At 46.3% G+C, this 24,970-nt stretch overlaps 1 protein-coding gene across 4 annotated transcripts in view; it reads left to right on the top strand.

Annotated features, from left to right (window-relative positions):
• Nucleotides 1–12,848: 12,848 nt before the first annotated feature.
• Nucleotides 12,849–24,970, top strand: part of CREG2 (cellular repressor of E1A stimulated genes 2) — a 40,893-nt gene continuing 28,771 nt past the window's right edge. For 2 of the 4 annotated variants that reach the window (XR_009739275.1, XM_061431690.1), the window contains exons 1-2: nt 13,300–13,807; nt 16,689–16,858. Coding sequence is in view for 3 of the 4 variants with exons in the window: in XM_061431690.1 (XP_061287674.1) it covers nt 13,400–13,807; nt 16,689–16,858 (578 nt within the window). In the remaining variant the exon portion in view is untranslated. Of the gene's footprint in view, nt 13,808–16,688; nt 16,859–24,970 lie in introns of all 4 variants that reach the window. The other 2 variants (XM_061431689.1, XM_061431691.1) reach the window with 2 other exon arrangements.

Raw genomic sequence — 24,970 nt, 5'->3', positions numbered from 1 at the left:
GGCTTTTGCAGTATTTCTGTGGGGACTTGAGAGAAATTTGAGAAATCCTGTTGGTAATAAAAACATGGATCATTCTCCAGTGAAAGATGAAGTTTGTAGAAGAGCAGGTAGTACAAGCAGTCAAAGGCCCCTCATAATATTTTTCGTCCCCTCAGGAGTACCCTAATCAACATAGAGTTTGTAGAAAGATCCCTTCAGGCCTTGAGGAAGAGGGAAAAACTCAATTATTTGATAGTGCTGTTAGAGTTACTCACTGCTCCAATATAGCAGGGGTCCCCATCCCCTGGGATCTAATGCCTGATGCTCTGAGGTGGAGCTGATGCAATAACAATAGAAATAAAATGCACGAGGGATGTAATGCACTTCAGTCATCCCCAGGCCCCCAGTGCATAAAAAATGGTCTTCCAAGAAACTGGTCCCTGGTGCCAAAAAGTTTGGGGACCCCTGCTAAGGATCCCACCTTGGCTTCGTTCACATGGCTCTTTTCTTAAAGTGATACAGAACTATGAACCCAACGGTGGCTGCCACAAATGTGGATGTCCTGCTGATGCTCTGTTCCTCTCTAGCACAATCCCAAAAAACCCTGACACTGAGCGTAGATCCCTGTTAAACCAGACCATTTTTATGTAACCGATTATGATACTTGAAAGGAATTTAACAATTCATGCTTAACAATGTCTGGTAGCAGTGGAAATAAGGGAATGTTTTATTGATCTCCTATTACATAAGAAATGAATTAAATGTCTTGAAATGCTTGGGAATTTTAAAGAAACATCAGAACTCTAGATCACTAGATTCATTAAGAATTATTCATCATTATGGTTTAAAAAGTAATCATGTTTTAGAGCCTTTACTACTACATTGAATATGTGATCTAATTTCTTAAGCCATCTGGGAGCAGTTATTTGTCAAAAGAAAAAAAAAAACACACACACTCAGAGGCCTGCATCCTTTGGCTTACTGTTCAGTGACTTCGAGTATCCTTTGCTCACATCTAAGCGGACAGGTAATGGGCTGAGTCAGGGAACAAAGGCAACAATAAGCTGTATGGGTCCGGGAACAGCTAATTGTGTTTGCATACTTTGGGGTAAACTGATTAGCTGAGAGCTGGCAGAGGGCATTCATCCTTGAAAAGACCATCCAGGCAATCAAAGAAAATTCCACTTATCTGTTTATCTGCCGGGTTTGAAGTTAGGATGGGGGGGTGGTGAGTAACAGAGAGGAGAGGAAGGGGCTTCTGGGGCCCTCATCTGCTCCAGCTCTTGGTCTGGGGGTGGCCCTACGGCATGTTCGCCTTGTAAAAATGTGTTTCAAAGCTTCACATTTGCTTTGATTGCTTTTCTGTTTATGTTCTATATGACAACGTACTTTTTAAAACAGAAGTCTGTGCACATAGGGAGGGGGTGGGGGAGAGAAGGACAGGGAGTTTTGGGGTTAGTGAACTCTTATAAACTACTACAGTGAGGGCTGAGTGCTCAGTCACTTCAGTCGTGTCTGACTATTTGTGACCCTATGGACTGTAGCCTGTCAAGCTCCTCTGTCCATGGGATTCTCTAGGCAAGAATACTGGAGTGGGTTGCCATTTCCTTCTCCAAGGAATCTTCCCAACCCAGGGATCGAACCTGGGTCTCTTAAGGCTCCTGCATTGCAGGTGGATTTTTTACTGCTGAGCCACCAGGGAAGCCCATAAACTACTACAAAATACACATAGATATGTTATACTACTGTTATATATAGGATCAATAAACAACAAAGTCCTACTAAATAGCATAGGGAACTATATTCAATATCCTGTAATAAACCATCATGGAAAAGAGTATTTTAAAAAAGAAAGTCTATATATGTATGGCTGAGTCACTTTGCTGTACAGCAGAGATGGGCATGACATCACAAATCAACTGTACTTCAATAAAAAGTTTAAATTTAAAAAAAAATCAGTGCGCACATTGTAGGAGAGAATGAGGCTTAGAAGCACACAGGAGGGTTTGGAAAGCAACGAGGGCCCTCCATTTCTCATTCTCCATCATCGTCAGGTGCTCGGATGGTTCTGCTAATCTGGACTTGGTGAACCTGGGCTGGGCCCACTCAGCCAGCTGCTGTCCCTGACAGGCTCGCAGGGGCCAGCAGGGCTAGGGTGGTCTCCCCTGGGATCCCTAGGCTCCTCTCCCACATCCCTCCAGCAGCCCAGCCCGGGCATGTTCTCACAGCAGAGCTGGGGGCCAAGGAAGCAGAAATAGAAACAGGTTTTCATGCTTCTGTTTGCATCAGTGCCTGCCCCATGTTCCAAAGCAAAGTGGAGACGGTTCTAGGAAAGGGTGTGCACACAGAGCGGATGTCGAATGGGTGGATTTTTCCAATCTCCCATATCAAGGTCAATGCTAACTGCTACCCGCTACCCAAATCATTATCCCAGATGTTTGATTAGGGAGACAGTTTTGCAGGAGAATGACCTGCTCAAGGTCATTTGGACAACAGTGAGAACCTGATCATCAGAACAGGGTCCACAGTCACCCCATGGCATCGTCCACTGTGACATTTTGACAGCACTGCCTTCAGGCAACATAACCTGATAAGAAACAGACATTAGCTCCCTAGTGCTGCGAAGAGCCCACAGTAGTTTCCGAAACAGTCACTTTAAGTAGGAATAACAATGAGAACTTGTGCAGATGGAAATCTCCCCAGGGCACATCACTGATTGTCAGTGTGGTGCCTACAGCGAGAGCAGCACATTGAATTTTCTTCACATAATAATCATAACTACACCCACGTAGATCTTGGAACATGAATTTTCACTCATGATGATGGTGAGTTGGAGGCCCACTAACACTGTCAGTGGATTTTTCCGAAACCAGAAATTTGATCTAAAATGTACAGTGATGTGTCCCAAAACTGTCATGCACTCATTTACCAGGTCCTTTTTAAATATGGGGGATCATCAAAGAACAAAAGAGGCATCTCCCTGCTCTTAGAGGATGAAGAAGTTCAGGACAAGCCTCCCCAGAATGTTCCACTTTGGCATGGGGATCCTGCAGGCTTCAAAGAAATATATTCCCTCCCATGACTATCTATACTTGACTCTTATACTCGGGCCACCTGATGCAAACAGCCAATTCATTGGAAAAGACCCTGACACTGGGAAAGATTGAAGGCAAAAGGAGAAGTGGGTGGCAGAGGATGAGATGGTTGGATGGCATCACCGACTCAATGGACATGAGTTTGAGCAAACTCTGGGAGATAGTGAAGGGCAGAAAAACCTGGTGTGCTGCAGTCCAAGGGGTTGCAAAGAGTCAGACACTTTGCAACTGAATAACAACAACTTTGACTACCTAAAAGAATTTAAAGCCAAGAAGAGAGTCCTCACCAGATATCTGCTGGCCCCTTTATCCTGAACTTCCCAGCTTTCAGAACCATGAAAAATAAATGTCTTTTTTGGAACCACCTAGCCTATGGTATTTTGTTATAGCAGCCCAAACAGACTAAGATAGCCCTTTGTCCCACTTTGAGTGACATTAAGAACTGAGATTGGTCAGTGGACCCAGGGTGATGTGGACCAGGCTGATCCTTCCATTACAGGATTCCACATCAATATTTCATTTAATAATTTTTACATAGATTATTGCTGCCTATACTGACTGATCCATTCAGTTCTGTTCAGCCGCTCAGTCACGTCCAACTCTTTGTGACCCCCACGGACTGCAGCACGCCAGGCTTCCCTGTCCATCACCAACTCCTGGAGCTTGCTCGGACTCATGTCCATCCAGTTGGTGATGCCATCCAACCATCTCAGCCTCTGTCGTCCCCTTCTCTTTTCACCTTGAATCTTTCCCAGCATCAGGGTCTTTTCCAATGAGTCAGTTCTTCGCATCATGTGGCCAAAGTATTGGAGTTTTAGCTTCGGCATCAGTCCTTCCATGAATCAGTTCAGTTCAGTCGCTCAGTCATGTCCGACTCTTTGCGACCCCATGAATCGCAGCACACCAGGCCTCCCTGTTCATCACCAACTCCCGGAGTTCACTCAGACTCACGTCCATCGAGTCAGTGATGCCATCCAGCCATCTCATCCTCTGTCGTCCCCTTCTCCTCCTGCCCCCAATCCCTCCCAGCATCAGAGTCTTTTCCAATGAGTCAACTCTTCGCATGAGGTGGCCAGAGTACTGGAGTTTCAGCTTTAGCATCATTCCTTCCAAAGAAATCCCAGGGCTGATCTCCTTCAGAATGGACTGGTTGGATCTCCTTGCAGTCCAAGGGACTCTCAAGAGTCTTCTCCAACACCACAGTTCAAAAGCATCAATTCTTCGGTGCTCAGCCTTCTTCACAGTCCAACTCTCACATCCATACATGACCACAGGAAAAACCATAGCCTTGACTAGACGGACCTTTGTTGGCAAAGTAATGTCTCTGCTTTTCAATATGCTATCTAGGTTGGTCATAACTTCCCTTCCAAGGAGTAAGCGTCTTTTAATTTCATAGCTGCAGTCACCATCTGCAGTGATTTTGGAGCCCCCAAAAATAAAGTCTGACACTGTTTCCACTGTTTCCCCATCTATTTGCCATGAAGTGATGGGACCGGATGCCATGATCTTAGTTTTCTGAATGTTGAGCTTTAAGCCAACTTTTTCACTCTCCACTTTCACTTTCATCAAGAGGCTTTTGAGTTCCTCTTCACTTTCTGCCATAAGGGTGGTGTCATCTGCATATCTGAGGTTATTGGTATTTCTCCTGGCAATCTTGATTCCAGCCTGTGCTTCTTCCAGTCCAGCGTTTCTCATGATGTACTCTGCATAGAAGTTAAATAAGCAAGGTGACAATATACAGCCTTGACGTATTCCTTTTCCTATTTGGAACCAGTCCGTTGTTCCATGTCCAGTTCTAACTTTTGCTTCCTGACCTGCATACAGATTTCTCAAGAGGCAGGTCAGGTTGTCTGGTATTCCCATCTCTTTCAGAATTTTCTACAGTTTCTTGTGATCCACACAGTCAAAGGCTTTGGCATAGTCAATAATGCAGAAATAGATGTTTTTTCTGGTACTCTCTTGCTTTTTCCATGTTCCAGTGGATGTTGGCAATTTGATCTCTGGTTCCTCTGCCTTTTCTAAAACCAGCTTGAACATCAGGAAGTTCACAGTTCATGTATTGCTGAAGCCTGGCTTGAAGAATTTTGAGCATTACTTTACTAGCATGTGAGATGAGTGCAATTGTGTGGTAGTTTGAGCATTCTTTGGCATTACCTTTCTTTGGGATTGGAATGAAAACTGACCTTTTCCAGTCCTGTGGCCACTGCTGAGTTTTCCAAATTTGCTGGCATATTGAGTGTAGCACTTTCACAGCATCATCTTTCAGGATTTGAAATAGCTCAAGTGGAATTCCATCCCCTCCACTAGCTTTGTTTGTAGTGATGCTTTCTAAGGCCTACTTGACTTCACATTCCAGGATGTCTGGCTCTAGGTCAGTGATCACATCATCGTGATTATCTGGGTCGTGAAGATCTTTTTTGTACAGTTCTTCGTGTATTCTTGCCACCTTTTCTTAATATCTTCTGCTTCTGTTAGGTCCATACCATTTCTGTCCTTTATTGAGCCCATCTTTGCATGAAATGGTCCCTTGGTATCTCTAATTTTCTTGAAGAGATCTCTAGTCTTTCCCATTCTGTTGTTTTCCTCTATTTCTTTGCATTGATCACTGAGGAAGGCTTTCTTATCTCTTCTTGCTATTCTTTGGAACTCTGCATTCAGATGCTTATATCTTTCCTTTTCTCCTTTGCTTTTCACTTCTCTTCTTTTCACAGCTATTTGTAAGGCCTCCACAGACAGCCATTTTGCTTTTTTGCATTTCTTTTCCATGGGGATGGTCTTGATCCCTGTCTCCTGTACAATGTCACGAACCTCATTCCATAGTTCATCAGGCACTCTATCTATCAGATCTAGGCCCTGAAATCTATTTCTCACTTCCACTGTATAGTCATAAGGGATTTGATTTAGGTCATACCTGAATGGTCTAGTGGTTTTCCCTACTTTCTTCAATTTAAGCCTGAATTTGGCAATAAGGAGTTCATGATCTGAGCCACAATGAATATTCAGGACTGATTTCCTTCAGGATGGACTGCTTGGATCTCCTTGCAGTCTAAGGGATTCTCATGAGTCTTCTCCAACACCACAGTTCAAAAGCATCAACTCTTCGACTTTCAGCTTTCTTTATGGTCCAACTCTCACATCTGTACATGACTACTGGAAAAACCATAGCTTTGAGTAGACGGACCTTTGTTGGTTTTTTAATATGCTGTCTAGATTGGTCATAGCTTTTCTTCGAAGGAACCAGTGTGTTTTAATTTCATGGTTGCGTCACCGTCTGCAGTGATTCTGGAGCCCAGAAAAGAAAGTCTGTCACTTGTTTCCACTGTTTCCCCATCTATTTGCCATGAAGTGATGGGACCAGATGCCATGATCTTAGTTTCCTGAATATTGAGTTTTAAGCCAGGTTTTCCACTCTCCTCTTTCACTTTCATCAAGAGGCTCTTTAGTTCCTCTTTGCTTTCTGCCATAAGGGTGGTGTCATCTGCATATCTGAGGTGATTGATATTGCTCCTAGCAATCTTGATTCCAGCTTGTGCTTCTTCCAGCCCAGCATTTCTCATGATGCTTAAGTTAAATAAGCAGGGTGACAATATTCAGCCTTGATGTACTCCTTTTCCTATTTGGAACCAGTCTGTTCCATGACCAGTTCTAATTGTTGCTTCTTGACCTGCATACAGATTTCTCAGGAGGCAGGTAAAGTGGTCTGGTATTCCCATCTCTTTAAGAATTTTCCACAGTTTGTTGTGATCCACGAAGTTAAAGGCTTTGCCGTAGTCAATGAAGCAGAAGTAGATGTTTTTCTGGAATTCTCTTGCTTTTTCTATGATCCAATGGATGGTGCAAAATGATGACTTTTTCAATTTTATAATTGTTTCTAACGTATTAGCTGGAGTTCACATAGAAAGCAAATTTTTCCCTCATCAACAATTTGGTTGTTGTTGTTGTTCAGTCCCCTAGTCGTTCCTGACTCTGTGTGACCCCATGCATTGCACACGCCAGGCCTCCCTGCCCCTCACCATCTCAGGAAGTTTGCCCAGGTTCATGTCCACTGTATCAGTGATGCCATCCAGCCATCTCATCCTCTGGTGCCCTCTTCTCTTCCTGCATTCAATCTTTCCCAGCATCAGAGACTTTCCCAATGAGTCTGCTATTTGAATCAGCGACCAAAATACTGGAACTTCAGCTTCAGCACCAGTCCTTCCAATGAATATTCAGAGTTGATTTCCTTTAGGATTGACTGGTTTGATCTTGCTGTACAAGGGACTCTCAGGAGTCTTCTCCAGAACAATTTGGTTACCTTGAAATATAATTCATAGAGGGAAGGCAGGATCAATGCTTGAGTTATTTTTGCTTAAAAAAAAAAATAAAAGTGGGGGAGGGATAAATTGGGAATTTGGGATTGACATATTCACACTAGTGTACATAAAATAGGGAACCAACAAGGACCTACTGTATAGCACAGAAAACTGTTTTCAATATTCTGTAATAACCTAAATGGGAAAAGAACTTGAAAAAGCATAGATAGATGTGTGTGTATAACCAAATCACTTTGCCGTACACCTGAAACTAACACAATGTTGTTAATCAATTGAACTCCAATATAAAATAAACTTTTTAATTGTTTAGAATTATCTGGAAAAAGAAAAAGTTTTTTCAGATTAAGTTGGATGTCCTAACAGTTTCCACAGATGACTAATGAGGGTTTGTTTTCAGTTGTTTCTAATCATTATTAACTCAGAGACGTGTGCACTCTCCACCCAGTTTCCCCCATTCTAATTTACATAATTAGATTATAACATCAAAAGCCGGAATTTGCCATGGTGCCGTCTGTGCGTAAAGCTCTGGGACTTCCTCTCGCCTGTGGGCAACAAACCCCACAGTCAAGAAACAGAACTGTGATTCCGCAGAGCTCCCTCATGCTACAGCTGTTTACAGCGCACACCGTCACCAACCCTGAGCAGCCCGCTGTTTCCCACTCCCACCATTTTGTCCTTTTAAGAATGTTACGGAAATGAAATCACACAATACGTAACCTTTGAGACTAGCTTCTGTTCTCGGCAGGATGCTTTTAAGATCCACCCAAGTGGTTGCATGTATTAATAGTTTCTTTTTAATGCTGAGGGGTATCCCATGGTATGGATACACTGCTGTTCATGCACTTATTGAGGGATATTTGGATTGTTTCCAGTTTGGGGTTATCGTGAATAAAGCTGCTATGAACAGTGGTGTATATAGGGTTTTGTGGGGAACATTTTTCTATTTCTCTGGGATAAATGCCCAGGAGTGCAATTGCTGGGAAGTATGGTAAATTGGTAAATGTAAGTTTAGACTTTTTTTTTTAAAACTGCCATCATTTTTCGTTTTGATACTTATATTATTCCATCTTTTCCCAGTTGAAGATCTTTCAAGTTGCCTCTTTGACATGTTCAATTGGTCTTTTCTAGCTGCTGTTTCTTGAACAAGAACAAGAAAGAAATGTTCTTGACTCAAGAAAACATCCCAGGCTCCTCTTGTAAATCTCCAGCCCCAAACTTTAAATTGTGCTTTGTTACTTTTGACTGTGTGCCTCTTATTGTCCTTAACAAAGTATTCATTAATGGCAAGTGATGGGTAAGCAGCAGACCTACAATCTAATTTCTCCTATTACTAGTCAAATCTGCTTGTAAATATACCAAGCACCAATTTCCGGCAACCAAACCTCACATTATTTGCTAGTAGGGGAATACTTTTCTATAACTACACATACATGATGGTTCAGGATTGTTTACAATACACAAATCTGAAACCTGTGGGAAATGTTACTAAACCACGTAACTGAGCTCCAATTCCATATAGCTCCTTTGCATCATTTAGCGACCTCATGGAGTCATATATTCCCAGTAGGACTATAACATGGCACACACACACACAAAATCACTTTGGAAAATGGTTTGAAAGTGTTTCTTTCTGCTTGGGCTGTCATAACAAAATGTCATAAACTGAGTGACTTAGAAAAGAAATATCTGTCCCTCCTGTGGAGGCTGGAAGTTCAGAGATCAAGGAGTCAGGTTTCTCATGAAGGCTCTCCTCCCGTTTGCAAATATCTGCCTCTGGCTGTGTCTGTTCATGGGCTTCCCCGGTACATAGAGTGAGGCAGGGGTACGGACACTCTGTCTCTTCCTTTTCTTAGAAGGCCATTAAACCCGTCTCTTCCTTTTCTTAGAAGGCCATTAAACCCATCACGACCTAATCTAACCCTGCTGCTGCTGCTGCTGCTGCTGCTGCTGCTAAAAGCCCCACTTCCAGATACCATCCCATTACGGGTTAGAACTTCAACATATGAAGGTGGACACAAATATTCAGACCAGAACAGAAAATTCTGTATACAATTAAACATATATCTGTTCTAGGACCCAATGATTTCATTCCTAAGTACTTACCCAAAGGAAAGAAAACACATATTCACAAAAAGACTTGTAAAGAGGGCTTATAGCAACTTTAGTCATAATAGATAACACCTGAAAACAATACTAATACCCATCCATTGGAGAGTGGATACGCCAGCTTCCGTGTATTTATGGTATTCATCTAATATACCAGACTGACGGCTTAAACAACGGAAGTTTATTTTCTCATAGTTCTAGAGCCTGGCAAGCACCAGACCAGGTACCAGCTGGTCTGTGAGGCTTGTGGGCTCTCAAAACTGACAGCTGACAACTCAAAGGCTGGAGAACCAGAGGAAGCAATACAGTGGGTCCCAGCCCGAGGCCAAAGGCTCCAGAACCACGAGTGTCCATGTCCAAGGGCAAATGCACATCCCGATCAGGCCGAGAGCAGATCGGTCCTCCCCCTGCTTTCTGTCCTGTCCAGGTCCTCAGTGGATGATGCCCACTGCATCAGTGAGCGCGATGCTCTTTATCCAATCTGATTCAAATGCTAATCTCTCCCAGTAATACCGACACAGCCAGAAGTAACGTTTTACCAGCTATCTGGGCATCTCTTTCTCCAGCGGAGCTGACTCATGAAATTAACCATCACCACAGGCCAAAGACAATTTGTAACACAACACCCAAAAGCGGGAACATACATAGGAAATAAAACGAATTCTTATGAATCAATACAAGAAAACACAGACAACCCAATAAAAACAGATAGGAGGTATTGACAGGCATTTCAAAAAATGAGAGTATCCAACTGACCAACACATGTATGAGAAGGCAATGAGCCACATGAGCCATTAAAATAGAAATGAGTTATCAGGGACTTCTCTGGTGGTCCCAGGATTAAGACTCCACCCTTCCAATGCAGGGAGCACAAGTTCAATGTCTGGTTGAGGAAGGAAGATCCCACATGCTGTGTGGCACAGCCAAAAACCAAAAATCAAACATTAAAAAAAAAAAAAAGAATTATCATTACTCATCCATAAATTGCAGGGGGCGGTTAGAGAACCTAACAGTAATATGCCGATGAGAATATGGAGCAGCAGAAACCACCACACACTAATGGTAGTGATAAACTGATACAACCGTTCAGGAAATCAGTGTGACGTTATATAATAAAGTGAAACACACTCGCCTAGACCGCAACTCCACCGCAAGATACGTTCTCTAGAGAACGCTTGTGTGTGCGCACCTGGGCCTGAGCTTGGCTTCCTCCCAAGAACTGAGTCTAAGAAGCGGACTTGACGTAGGTGCTCGCTTTGGGATGTGGTCCTGCAGAACAGCAGTGGAGGGCACTGGCCAGAATTACGGGGATATGGCGGAAGGAGAGCCACTCCAGGGGAGCATCACTGAGCCGCTTACCACTGTGCGGAACCGGGGCTCGGCCCTGTTGGAGACCCTCCAGGAAACTGTAGCGTGACCTTCAGAATCATCCACTTGCAACTTGGAAGTGGGGCACATTCATCCTCTGGTTCCTAAACCCACTGGTCAAAGGTTGTCCCGGTGGGGATTAATGTTCTGCAACTATGTGTCTCCACGTTGCTCAGCCAAGCCCTACTGATGTTCCATGTGGCAGTTGGCACAGAGGCCCGGAGACAGAAAGCAAGGGACATGGACCGCTGAGGCGACCTGATGCTGTCTGTACCCCATTAAACAGTCACCACAGCAACAACCGGAGAAAACAAAGGGGCTGAGGGAAGTGAGAAAGGGCGTGGAAGAAGCCGACACACCGGCATACATGACTGTTCATAGAACTCTATTGGTGGAAACAAGTCAAATTCCCATCCACCAGTTGTTATGCAGTCGCTCAGTCGTGTCTGACTCGTTGTGACCCCACAGACCGCAGCCCACCAGGCTTCCCTGTGCTTTCCTATCCCCTGGAGTTTGCTCAGACACATGTCCATCGGGTCAGTGATGCCACCCATCAGTCAGAGACTGTTGTTGCATAGTGGTCCTCTCATACAGTCCTCTGTCACACCATCCTGGCCACATTCTCTCCGGCTGCAGGCATTTATTCTCCTTCTCTCTATCGGACTGCGCCAGGGTCTCAGTTGACCCACGAGGGATAATCAAGAGTTCGCATGCTCGGTGAAGCATATGAACTTACAGTTGAGACATGTGTGATCCAGTTCCTCAACCAGGGACCAAACTAGGGCCCCCTGCGTGGGAGCTGGAAGTCCCAACCACCAGACCCCCAGGAAAGTCCCTCACCTTCATTTTAGTGTATAAGTGCAGGGGTTAATAGTCAGCCGCCTGTTGCTCTGGCTGCTGCTGCTACTGCTAAGTCGCTTCAGTCGTGTCCGAATCTGGGCGACCCCATAGACGGCAGCCTACCAGGCTCCCCCGTCCCTGGGATTCTCCAGGCAAGAACACTGGAGTGGGTTGCCATTGCCTTCTCCAATGCATGAAAGTGAAAAAATACAGTGAAGTCGCTCAGTCGTGTCCGACTCCTAGCGACCCCATGGACTGCAGCCCACCAGGCCCCTCCGTCCATGGGATTTTCCAGGCAAGAGTACTGGAGTGAGGTGCCATTGCCTTCTCCATTGCTCTGGCTAAGCCTTGAGAAAATCACCATGGGAAAAGAATAAAAGCAAAATATAGCAATACAGCATAACCCAAATAAAAGTACATCGGGTTGATCAATTGGGGTCGGCATACCCTGCTAGGCTAAGGAAAAAAATAGTGTGGACCTTGGAACGCCGGGTCAGCATAAGTTCAGAACATTGCTTGTGCGCGCACTAAGATGTTTTCCCAAGGCATATGCAGGTTTATGACCTCCAGCTAGGTGAGAGCCGTTGTACAAGAAAATAACAAAGATAGTTTAAAGTAATCAATAAAATGGGAGATGTGACCAGGGACACAGAAAGCTGACTTCGTAACACAACAGATACTTCCTGCTTGCCAAGACACTAAATAAAAATGATGTGGGCCCGAGGAACAGGGCTCTGGACCCAAGAGGTCTTGAGTCCCCTGGTCCCATCTTTAAAACTTTAATTCTGTCTCTAGTTTCTTTTCCCCAAACTGTGCCGTCGACCACTTGCAATCCCTATCTGCTGAGCTGGACACAACATATAAGTAGTGAGCAATTTGATTATGATTTTAGATGCCCTGCCCTGTGCTCAGTCGTGTCTCATTCTTTTGGACCCCATGGACTGTAGCCCGCCAGGCTCCTCTGTCCATGAAATTCTCCAGGCAAGAATACTGGAATGGGTTGCCAGTGCCCTCCTCCGGGGGATCTTCCTCATCCAGGGATGGAACTTGCAGGCTCCTGCAGGTGGGTTCTTTACTTCTTGGAGTTTTAGATGAACTGGTGGCAATGCTCTCCTGTCACAGCCAAGTGTAAGACGACCACGGTGCTTACAGAGCAAGAGGACAGGGCCTTGGCCTCAGAAGACTTGGTAAGACTAATCTTACCATCCCCCTTCGCTCAGCTTCCTCCTGGACCAAACGACAACCACCCCTGCCTCTTGTCTATTTCACAGCGCATAGCGCTTGCTTCACGCCACACACTGGCCTAAACCTCTCCAAACATTAACCGCTTTCATCCTCCCATCCCTCACCCCCGCGATGGTAAATACTGTTTTCTGTGTTTCCTAATGAAAGAACCGGGCACAGAGAGGTTACGTGACTCGGTAGGGCCGCACAGTTGGTGAGTGGAGGAGTGCGCTGAGCCGGGACCTCAACGGCCCCGCGTCTGGCTGGAGAACGCTGTGCCATCCACCCGGAAAAGAAGCGCAGCCCAGGCCAGGCGCGCAGGGAGGACTGCGCACCGCGGCTGCAGTGCGTGCGGGAGCCCCACCTCCCAGCGCAGCGCGCGGCTGCGAGGACCGCCCGGGGCCCCACCCGGGCACCTGCGGCGGGGGCGGCGCGTCCCTCTCGGGGTCCCCGGGGCCCCGCGCGCTCCGCAAGATGTCGCGGCGCTGCGGCCGGCGGCCCGGGCCCCGCCTGTCCTGGCTGCTGTGGTGTGGCGCCCTGCTGTCCCCGGCCGCGGGCTACGTGATCGTGAGCTCCGTGTCCTGGGCCGTCACCAACGAGGTGGACGAGGAGCTGGACGGAGCTTCCACGGAGGAGACGCTGCCCGCGCTGCTGGGGGACTCGGGCAGCCTCTGGCAGCGGAGCTTCCCGGCCTCAGCGCACAAGGAGGACGCGCACCTGCCTCCCCCGGAGGGCGCCGCCCGCGCCAGGCCGCCCCCCGCGCCGCCCGGGATGTTCTCCTACCCGCGCGAGGGCGGCGCGAGGCTGCGCCCAGGCATCGCCCGCTTCCTGGCCCACGCCAGCGCCTGGGGCTGTCTGGCCACCGTGTCCGCCCATGAGAAGGTAAGCCGCCCCGGCCGGAGCCGCGTGCAGGGGAGTGCCTGGCGCGCCCAGGGGACCCGGAGAGCCTGGCGCCACTCCCGTGCTCCGATCCAGGTCTAGCAGACGCGTGCGGGGGTCTGGATCGGGGTGGACAGCGTGTAATTAATGAAAGCAGATTTTGCTTCGGTTACCCGGGCAAACCGGGGGCGGGGGCGGGGGTGGGGGGGGGGGTGGTGCGAGAGGAAGGACGACAAGCAGGCTTCCTGCCAGGTGGATGAGGACCGAAGCGCGGTCTTGAAATGGCCAAAGAAGGGGTGCAAATCACCACGCCTGACCAGAGACCTGGACAAAAGACGCCAGAGCCGCCTTTGGCATCACCAAGCCGCACAGCCAGCCCCTCCCCGCATCCAGCCCCATTCCCGCCCACCGACCGGAATTGCCCTGTCCCCTGCTGACGCCAGAACAGTGGCTTCGGTGGAAATTTACATTTAAAACAATGGCATTCGAGAACCGTTCTGGAAAGGAGGCTTCCTGTGCCGAAGCTGTGAGTGCCGGAGCGACAGCGCTGTCACCAGCTGCAGCTCTCCTCCTTCAGTTCACAGGCTGTTTTATTCACCTGTTAGACATGGTTCCACCTGAAGCTGAAATAACATGGATACTTGATGAGGATGTAGCATTCCTGCATGAGCACCCTCCGTAAAGCTTTTAGGGCTGTTGAGATAGATGTAAGGAGTCCAGTGGTGGTCCAGTGGTTGGGACTTGGCCTTCCCCTGCAAGGGGTGTGGTTCCATCCCTGATGGGCAGCTAAGATCCCACCTGCCTTGCGCCCAAAAAGACAAAAAACCGAAGTAATATTGTAACAAATTCAGTAAGTAAAAACGGTACACTTTAAAAAAAAAAAAAACTTAAAGAGACCTATGGCAAAAACGATCACAATATTGTAAAGTAATTATCCTCCAATTAAAATAAATTAATACAATTTTAAAAAGAGATAGTTGTAAGGGTTTTATTACAGGGCAGTAATTTGAACCCCTATTTATTTAATGCAAAAAAATTTATTTTATTATGACATTTGTAGGTCATGGGGTAGGGCAGCCGGGGAAGGTTCTGGGCCCAGATCCGGGTCTCACCAGCTCTGAAACTGTGACTAAGTCACTGGGTCCTTCTCTTCGCTTTTCTCATCTATGAAAGTGTGTTGGACTAGGTAGTTCTGAAGGTCCTTTTATGCTTTGGGAAAAAAAAGAATCTAAATGACAACTTTATTCTGATGATGGAGATGATCTTAACATCTCTCGCAGCCTTCAAATAGTTTTCCACAGCAATATCTTATGCTCCTAAGACACACCTTCAGAGGATATGAAGCTGATCTTGGTTTAAAACATAGATCCTGCCCAGCAATTAAAAGTCTAATGCCAAAGTATTCAAAGATATTATGACTTTCAACATCCCTTTTCTTAGCCTTGTTAGTAGTTCCCTTTTCCACTATTGACATTTACACCAAGTCCAATAAATTCAGAGAACTTTCACTGCATGCCTGGCATGTGTGCCCAGCATGACCAGCCAGTGTGTGAATCAGTTCAGTTCAGTCTCTCAGGCGTATCCGACTCTTTGCAACCCCATCACAAAGTTTGTGAATGACCAGCTGAAAACAGGATCTGGTAATGACATGTTACCATTTTGTAGGATTTCTTCAAAGGTTAAAGCCACCCCTTATCGTAATTCTACATACTGTTGTTAAGTGATACTTCAAAGACAGCCCCCGAGTGCTGAGCTAAGTAACGATGAGAATCACACTCTATAAAGGGTAAAGGTCATGATGCTGGACCCAGCAGGGCTTGGGAAAAACCTGAGAAATATTTGTGTGTATGTCTGAGAATCTCACCTGCTGTACTGAATGATCGTGAACAGAAATTGTTTTTGCATGCTTCTGTGTCTTCCTTGAAGCTAATAGGGTAAGAAACAAATTCCCTTAAGTTACTGAATTATATGACTGAAATATTACTTACTACAATAAAATATATGAGTGATAAGTGAGGAAGTAGTAGAACCCTAAAGGAAACTATAACAGAAAGTTCCTGAATTCCAAAGACCAGGTAAGATGTGAGGTTTAAATTCTATCCCCAGCGAACGGCGAGCAGCGGCGGCGGCGCGGAGAAGCGCAGCGGAGGTTTTGCTGGTTTCGGACCCCAGCGGCCGGATGGTGAAATCCTCCCTGCAGCGGATCCTCAACAGCCACTGCTTCGCCAGAGAGAAGGAAGGGGATAAACCCAGAATTTAAATTAAAAAAAAAAAAAAAATTCTATCCCCAGAGTTGCCAAAATTTTGGTGCAGGTGGTGAAGGCAGTGGGATTCCCGGGGCAGCTTGTGAGAAAGGTCTTTAGTAACCCTCCAACCCTCCATGAATTTCAATGCCTTTCCCCCAAATAACTTTCAATTTAATAGAGTGGTTTTTTAATTAGTTTTTTATTTTGTCCCTTAATTTTTTGGTTTGTTTTGGGCCACACCACATGGCATGTGAGCTCTTAGTTCCCGGACCAGGGATCGAACCTGGGCCCCCATGTGGAAGCATGGAGTCCTAACCACTAGACCACGAGGGAAGTCACAATACAGTGTGTTTGCTGTTTTTCTGAAGCTTCAAGAATAATTCCCTCACCACTCCCCATCCACAGGCGCCACTGCTAAGCTCCTCTGTAGAAATCATGAAGCCATCAACGGGTAAAGGGGATAGATTGGGAACCACTCTGCCTGGGTTTATGACCTGTCAAAACCGTGGTGATGTCATGCTGCTGTTGCATCCCCAATGCTCTGTTTTCTGGTCAGAGACACAGACTTCGCTCCCAGCTCAAGTCAGTCCACAGCCCTGTATTGAAAAGGCCCTTTTTTCCCCCTTGATGTTTGTTAGATCCCAGGCCTGCCATTTGGGACCTGCCTGCCCATCAGTGATGGCCCCTTCGACAACAGTACTGGGATTCCTTTCTTCTATGTGACACCCAAGGACCTCCTGGTGGCCGATCTGATGAAGAACCCCATGGCCTCGCTCCTGCTGCCAGAATCTGAAGGAGAGTTCTGCAGGTAGGCAAGGGCCTGGCCTCCGTCACCCAGCTCCTCTACACAAGGCAGGGAGGTTGTGGCGTTCATGGGGCCCTGAGATGCAAAGCCATTCCTCACCACTCGGCCAGGGCTGTTTCTAGTCCCGGCTCTGGGTCTCACCAGGCTCCAAGACTGGCCGAGGCCCTGGGGTCTCCATGCTGCTTTCATCATCTACGGAATTAAACGATGAACTAGGTAGTTTTGAAGGTTCTTTTTTGTTTTGAAAAAAATTATCAAAGCAGCAGCTTTATTCCGAGGATGGCAATTATTGTAACCACTTAGGCAGCTCCCAAATGGTTTTTCATGTTTCTGTTTTATGTCCCTAAGACACACCTTTGGAAGACATGAAACTGAAATGTGAAGCTGATCTTGGTTTAAAATACAGATCATTTCAAGCAAGTAAAAGTCTAGTGCTGGGGGGATTTCCCTGGTGGTCCACAGGCTAAGACTCTGAATTCCCAATGCAGGGGGCCTGGGTTTGATCCCTGGTCGGGGAACTACATCCCGCATGCCACAGCTAAGACCCAGCGCAGGCAAATAAATAAACAAATAAATAAAATATTTTAAAATGTATATTTTTAAAGTCTAATGCCAGGGACTTCCCTCGTGGTTCAGCGGTTAAGACTCTGTGCTTCTAACACAGGGGGTACAGTTTGATCCCCAGTTAGGGAACTAAGATCCCACCATGCCAAAGCGCACGGCCAAAAAAAAAAAAAAAAAACTATAAAAGTCCAGTGCCAGTATGTTCCAGATACATTGGCAACATATGTTGTAAGAACGTATTATAAGCCGTGGAATCAGATGGATAGAATTCTGCCATTCATGAGGTGTGTGATTTGGGGCACAAAGTTATTGAACTTTGGGAGCCTCCATTTCCTCATCTGTGAAATGGAAATAGCAATTTCTAGCTCCTAGGGTGATGGGGAGGGTTGGAAAGATTGGAGTGTCTTGCACACCACGGCTGAGTAAATGATAGCTCTTGTGATGGCAAAGGTGGAGGTGGGGCGGAGAGGGTGGGGAAGGAAGAGCCAGTGGTTTGTCCCCCAGGAACAGCCTGCCTGAAGTCTATTTCGTGTTTTTCTACCTGCCCCCATGAGGTATGCGCGATGAAGACCCAGAGTCCCTAAAATCCCTTTCTCAAAAACTTTCTAGGGACTTCCCTGGTGGCCCAGTGGCTAAGGCTCTACACTCCCAGTGCAGGGGGCCCGTGTCTGATCCCTGCTCAGGGAACTAGACCCCACATGCTAAAACGAAAAGACTTAGCACAGCGGAATAAATAAATAAATGTTTTAAAATAAATAAACACTTCTTTTTTAAAAGACAACTCTCTAAAAGAAAGGACAGTTAGGCAGAAATGGAACACTTAACACCTTTGTCTGAACTAAAAATGTGGTGCTGCTAGGGAGATGTCTGCACCCAGCTAGCTTCTGGAGGGTGGTGCATGGAAGGGACACCCCCGCAGGAGGAGCAGAGGTGGCGGGAGACCTCGGGAGAGTCCCTTGTCCCCCGGAGCCTCACTTGTCTTCACCTGTAATGTAGTGATGCTTTGGGAACTCAGGTAAAATTCCTCCCAGCTCCAAAATGCTGTACTTCTTTATGCAAAGCATGAAAAACATACCAAGTGAACAGATGTCAGTTCTTAGGGGACATGCTCAGTCGCTTCATTCATGTCTGACTCTTTGGGACCTCATGGACTGTAGCCCACCAGGCTCCTCTGTCCATGGGATTCTCCAGGCAAGAATACTGGAATGGGTTGCCATGTCCTTCTCCAGAGGATATTCCTGACCCAGGGATGGAACCCGAGTCACCTTCATTGCAGGAGGATTCTTTATTGCTGAGCCACCAGGGAAGCGCTTCTTTGGGCGAGGGAGGTGGTAATAATCAGAGCAACAATGCGCCATAAAATGCAGCCTGGATAAGGCCCTGTTGCTTACACCCCACCCCCACCCTTCACCACCACCCCCGCCCTGCTCCCTGCCCCCACCCCGCTCCCTGCACTGGAGCTGACAGTGGAGATCCATCCATCCAGCCGGAGGCAGTTCAGCTGACCCAGTGCTCTACCTGGGCATCTTTCAAAACCCAGACAAGATCCACAAGATCCTAAGATTCACCTGCCTAAACTCTTTCATTAGGAAAAGATAACAAAACCCTGAATATGGCCTAGGAGACCCTGCCTGGGAGCTCCACCTACCTCTCAGAATAAAAATAATGCCTGATCCCTAATAGTTAATATGATCCCTAATAATTAAGTTAATGACCCCTAATAATTAATAATTGACTTAATATGTGATTTAGGCCCTCCTTCAATGCAGGAGACACAGGTTCGATCTCTGGGTTGAAAAGATCCCCTGGAGAAGGGAATGGCAACCCACTCCAGTATTCTTGCCTGGAGAATTCCATGAATAGAGGAGCCTGGTGGGCTACTGTCCATGGGGTCACAAAGAATCAGACAAGACTGAGTGACTAACTCTTATTAAGTGAGAGTTTTAACCTGAAAACTTATCATCTAAACTGATATATGTGTTTGGCAAGTAGCTCAGAAGTCCTTTTTTAAAATTTGTGATAATTGACATGTTGATTTGATACATTTATGTATTACAATATGTTACCCCTGTAGTCCTAGCTAACAACTTGATCACATCACATAATTATCATTTCTTTTTTGTGGTGAGAACAGTCTCCTAGCAACTTTGACATTTATAACACAGTAATGTTGAATATTCATTGGAAGGACTGATGCTAAAGCTCTAGTACTTTGGTCACCTGATGCAAAGAGCCGACTCACTGGAAAAGACTCTGATGCTGGGAAAGATGGAGGGCAGGAGGAGAAGGGGCGACAGAGGATGAGATTGTTGGATGGCATCAATGACTCACTGGACATGAGTTAGAGCAAGCTCAGGGAGATGGTGAAGGACAGGGAAGCCTGGCGTGCTGTGGTCCATGGGGTCGCAAAGAGTCAGACACGATGGAATGACTGAGCAACAACGTTGAGTATGATCACTGTGCTGACTTTAGATTTCCAGGACTTAGTCGTCTTCTGACTGCAAATTTGTGCTCTTTGAGCAACATCTCCCCAGTTTCCAAGCCCCTAGACTCTCATAACCACCACTGAATCTGTTTCAGTGTGTTCGGCTTTTGTAGCTTCCACATATAAGGATATCATGCAGCATTTGTCTTTATCTGACTTAGTGTAATGCCCTCGAGGTCCATGCATGTCGCTGCAAATGGCATTATTTCACTCTTTTTATGGCTGCATAATAGTCCATTGTACACATGTGCTATATCTTTATCCATTCATCTGTCAACAGACACAACTTCAGGATACATGTATCTTTTTGAATTAGAGCTTTTGTCTTTTCCAGATATAAGCCCAGCAGTGGGGTTGCTGGATCATGTCATAACTCTATTTTTAGTTTTTTAAGGAACCTGCATACTGTTCTCTGTAGTGATTGCACCAATTACATTCCCACCACCCGTGCAGGAGGGTTCCCTTTTCTCCAAGCCCTCTCCAGCATTTATTATTTGTAGATTTTTTGATGGTGGCCATTCTGACCAGTGTGAGGTGATAGCTCACCGAGATTTTGACTTGTGTTTCTCTGATAATCAGTGATACTGAGCATCTTTTCATGTGCCTGTCAGCCATCTGTATGTCTCCTTTGGAGAAATGTCTATTTAGGTCTTCTGCCCATTTTTTGACTGGGTTGTTTGTCTTTTTGACATTGAATTTTATGAGTTGTTTGTATCTTTTGGAGATTAACCCCTTGTCAGTCATATCATTTAAAATATTTTCTCCCAGTCCGCAGGTTGTCTTTTTATTTTGTTGATGGTTTCCTCTGCTGTGCAAAAGACTTTTACGTTTGATTAGGTCTCATTTCGGAGAAGGCAATGGCAACCCACTCCAGTACTCTTGCCTGAAAATCCCATGGACGGAGGAGCCTGGGAGGCTACAGTCCAGGGGGTCGCAAAGAGTCGGACACGACTGAGCGACTTCACTTTCACTTTTCACTTTCCTGCATTGGAGAAGGAAATGGCAACCCACTCCAGTGTTCTTGCCTGGAGAATCCCAGGGATGGCAGAGCCTGGTCGGCTGCCGCCTATGGGATCGCACGGAGTCGGACACGACTGAAGCGACTTAACAGCAGCAGCAGCAGGTCTCATTTGTTTATTTTTGTTTTTGTTTCTTTTGCCTAGGGAGACTGAGCTAAGAAAAATTGCTGCAATTTATATCCGAGAATGCTTTGGCTATGTTTTCTTCTAGGAATTTTATGGCGTCATGTCTTCTATTGAGGTCTTTAAAACACTCTGAATTTTTCTGTGCAGTGTGAGAGAGTGTTCTAACTTCACTGATTTATGTGAGACTGTCTTTTCTCCATTGTATATTTTTGCCTCCTTTGTCAAAGATGAGTTGACCATAGGTGTATAGGTTTATTTCCGGGCTCTATTCTGTCCCATTCATCTATTAATACATGTATGTTTTTGCTGGTACAGTTCTCTTGACTCCCATCTCAGGCCATATTGAATTGAATGCTATTATCCTGCACTGTATTCTCTTGGGCTTCCTAGGTGGCTCAGTGGGTAAAGAATCCATCTGCAATGCAGGAGATGCAAAGACGTGTGTTTGATCCCTGGGCCAGGAAGATCCCCTGGAGGAGGGCATGGCAACCCACTCCAGTATTCTTGCCTGGAGAATCCCATGGACAGAGGAGCCTGGCAGGCTGTGGTGATAGGGTCACAAAGAGTCGGACACTGAGTGACTGAGCACATGTCCTCTAATCTGATCTTCTGCCTCCCTCTCTAAGGGGCCTTGTGTTTACACTGGGCCCATCCAGATAATCCAGGATAAACTGCCCATCTCACAGTCATTAACCTAATCATATCTATGAAGTCCTTGCTGCTGCTGCTGCTGCTAAGTCGATTCAGTCGTGTCCGACTCTGTGCGACCCCATAGACGGCAGCCCACTAGGCTCCCCCGTCCCTGGGATTCTCCAGGCAAGAACACTGGAGTGGGTTGCCATTTCCTTCTCCAATGCGTGAAAGTGAAAAGTGAAAGTGAAGTTGCTCAGTCATGTCTGACTCTCAGCGACCCCATGGACTGCAGCCTACCAGGCTCCTCCATCCATGGGATTCTCCAGGCAAGAGTACTGGAGTAGGGTGCCATCGCCTTCTCCGATGAAGTCCTTACTGCCATATAAATAACAGTCATATGTTCTGGGGACTCAGAACGTGGACATCTTTGTGGGGAGGCTTTACTCAGCCCACCACGGATGGATGTGCAGTTTCAGTGCATTTGCAAGTGTGGAGAGAAACATGGTAATTCATTCTGATTCATGCTAAGGCTCTCATTGGTATTTTGAGGGAGTCACGATTGTTCCTATTTATAATATACATGGTTTTTAAATATAGATATTAAAATGACTCACACGTGATATGCAATCAATTCATATAAACTTTAATATATTCTTAGCATGGCAAAATGCTAGAGAAAGGTAAAAACTGCAGACAAATGGGTTGTAAATTGAACGGTCCTGTGAAATCGTAATTTGCCCTTTAGAGTGAACTGTTTTTAGCGTCCCTGCTGCTCTCCTGCCTGGAAGTGGACCTAGCTCCCCCTTTTGCATGTCTTGTACCTCTGCACGTGTCCCTCTGGAGTCTATTGAATCACAAGACTTGATGCTAGATCAGAGAAAATCGTAGCCCAAGACACACAGAAATGTAGCAGCCTGTCCTACAAAGACACATGGCCAAGGCTTCCAAATGACAACAATTTCATCCCAAGAAACTCAGAGAAGCCATGGATAAGAACATCAAACTGTGGAGTGGAAATGGCATCAACAGCATGAAAATGGACCAACTTGTTCAGAGTCTCAAAAAATAGAGGCTGGAAGGGCCTGCTGCTGCTGCTGCTGCTGCTAAGTTGCTTCAGTCGTGTCCAACTGTGCGACCCCATAGATGGCAGCCCACCAGGCTCCCCTGTCCCTGGGATTCTCAAGGCAGGAACACAGGAATGGGTTGCCATTTCCTTCTCCAATGCATGAAAGTGAAAAGTGAAAGTGAAGTCGCTCAGTCATGTCCAATTCTTAGCGACCCCATGGACTGTAGCCCACCAGGCTCCTCCATCCATGGGATTTTCCAAGCAAGAGTACTGGAGTGGGGTGCCATTGCCTTCTCCGGAAGGGCCTGCAGATGAACCCAAATAACTTTCAGTTATTCCAGAACAGACTGTTTAAAAAAAATAGTGTTGGACTCCCTGGTGGTCCAGTGGTTAAGGCTCTGTGCTTCCAAGGCAGGAGGCGTGGGTTCCCTGGTCAGGGAACTAAGATCCCACATGCCACATGACAAAAAGTAAAAATAAATCAATATAAATATATATATTGGGCCAAATATTTAAAAAAAAGACTATTTGAAAAGAAAAAGTGACTCTTCCTGAAATGAATTTGCTCCCCTCCATTATCACCACCACCTCAACTTCAGTCACACAGAGATGCACAAATGCAAAATCGGCAGCAGTTGCTATTAAAAATCTTTAATAGTGATGTTTTCTTGCTCCATTAGGAGCCAAGGAATGAAGTTCAGCTAGAGTCAGAGGTCAAGGAGTAGCAGATGGTGTCTCAGACTAGGGAGCCTGTGTACATGCTAAGCAGGAAACAGGAGGGGTATGGAGGCCTCTGGAGGTTCAGGGAGGCAGAGCAGGCGGTTCCTTTGTGCCTGCTAACACCCCCAGATAGGGGAGTGGGCCCCTAAAAACCCTGGACTGGTCCAGACAGAACAAGGCCATTCAAGGATTCCAAACAGTACCAGCAACATCTCTTCCATTATTTTGCTCTATAACCCTTGTAAGATGTAATATTTTGTCTAAAGAACAGATAACAAGCTTCAGGGAAAATTCATTCTCTTGCCTTTTCCAGCTTCTAGAGGCTCTCTCCTCTCCTGGGTTCAGCCCCCGCTCCCATATTCACAGCCAGCCATGACCAGGAGAATCTTTTTCCCATCACATCACTCCAACCTTCTCTTTTGCCTCCCTCTTCCACTTTTAAGGACCTTTGTGATCACACTGATCCCAGGTTGATAATCCAGGTCAGCTGATTAACTCCCCTTGGCCATGAAAGGTGACACATTAGAGAGTTTGGGGTGGACATGGCAATGGTACCCCACTCCAGTACTCTTGCCTGGAAAATCCCATGGACGGAGGGGCCTGCTAGGCTGCAGTCCATGGGGTCACGAAGAGTCAGACACGACTGAGCGACTTCACTTTCACTTTTCACTTTCCTGCATTGGAGAAGGAAATGGCAACCCACTCCAGTGTTCTTGCCTGGAGAATCCCAGGGAAGGGGGGAGCCTGGTGGGCTGCCATCTATGGGGTCGCACAGAGTCGGACACGACTGAAGCAACTTAGCAGCAGCAGCAGGAGCAGTACACACTGCCATGTTTAAAATGGATAACCAACAAGGACCCACTGTATAGCACAGAGAACTCTGCTCAGTGTTATGTGGCAGCCTGAGCGGGGAGGGGAGTTTGGGGGAGAATGGACACATGTATTTGTATAGCTGAGTTGCTCTGCTGTGCCCCTGAAACCATCACAACATTGTTAATTGGTTATACGCCAATATAAAACTAAAAGTTAAAAAGGTAACACAGTCACACGTTTCAAAGATTAGTATGTGGACTTTTTCAGGGGCCATTATCCTGCCTATCGTAGGTGGGAAGGAAGTTATATGATGTTTAGAGGGGTTACCTACTGTGTAAATGAAAAGCTTTCAATTTACCTATTTAAACACATTGTCTTCTTTCTTGGAGAAGGAAATAGCAACCCACTCCAGTTCTCTTGCCTGGAGAATTCCATGGATGGAGGAGCCTGGTAGGCTACAGTCCAGGGGGTCGCAAAGAGTCGGACACGACTGAGCGGCTTCACTTTCTTTCTTTCTATAGTTCCTTTTGGAGAAGGATATGGCAACCCACTCCAGTGTTCTTGCCTGGAGAATCCCAAGGACAGAGGGGCCTGGTGGGCTACAGTCCATGGGGTTGCAAAGAGTCAGACACGACTAAGCAACTAACACACACACACACACACACACACACACACACACACACATGTTT

This window comes from Bos javanicus, chromosome 11, assembly GCF_032452875.1.
Source record: "Bos javanicus breed banteng chromosome 11, ARS-OSU_banteng_1.0, whole genome shotgun sequence".
Classification (NCBI taxonomy): Eukaryota; Metazoa; Chordata; class Mammalia; order Artiodactyla; family Bovidae; genus Bos; species Bos javanicus.
This window is presented reverse-complemented; position numbering and strand designations above follow the sequence as displayed.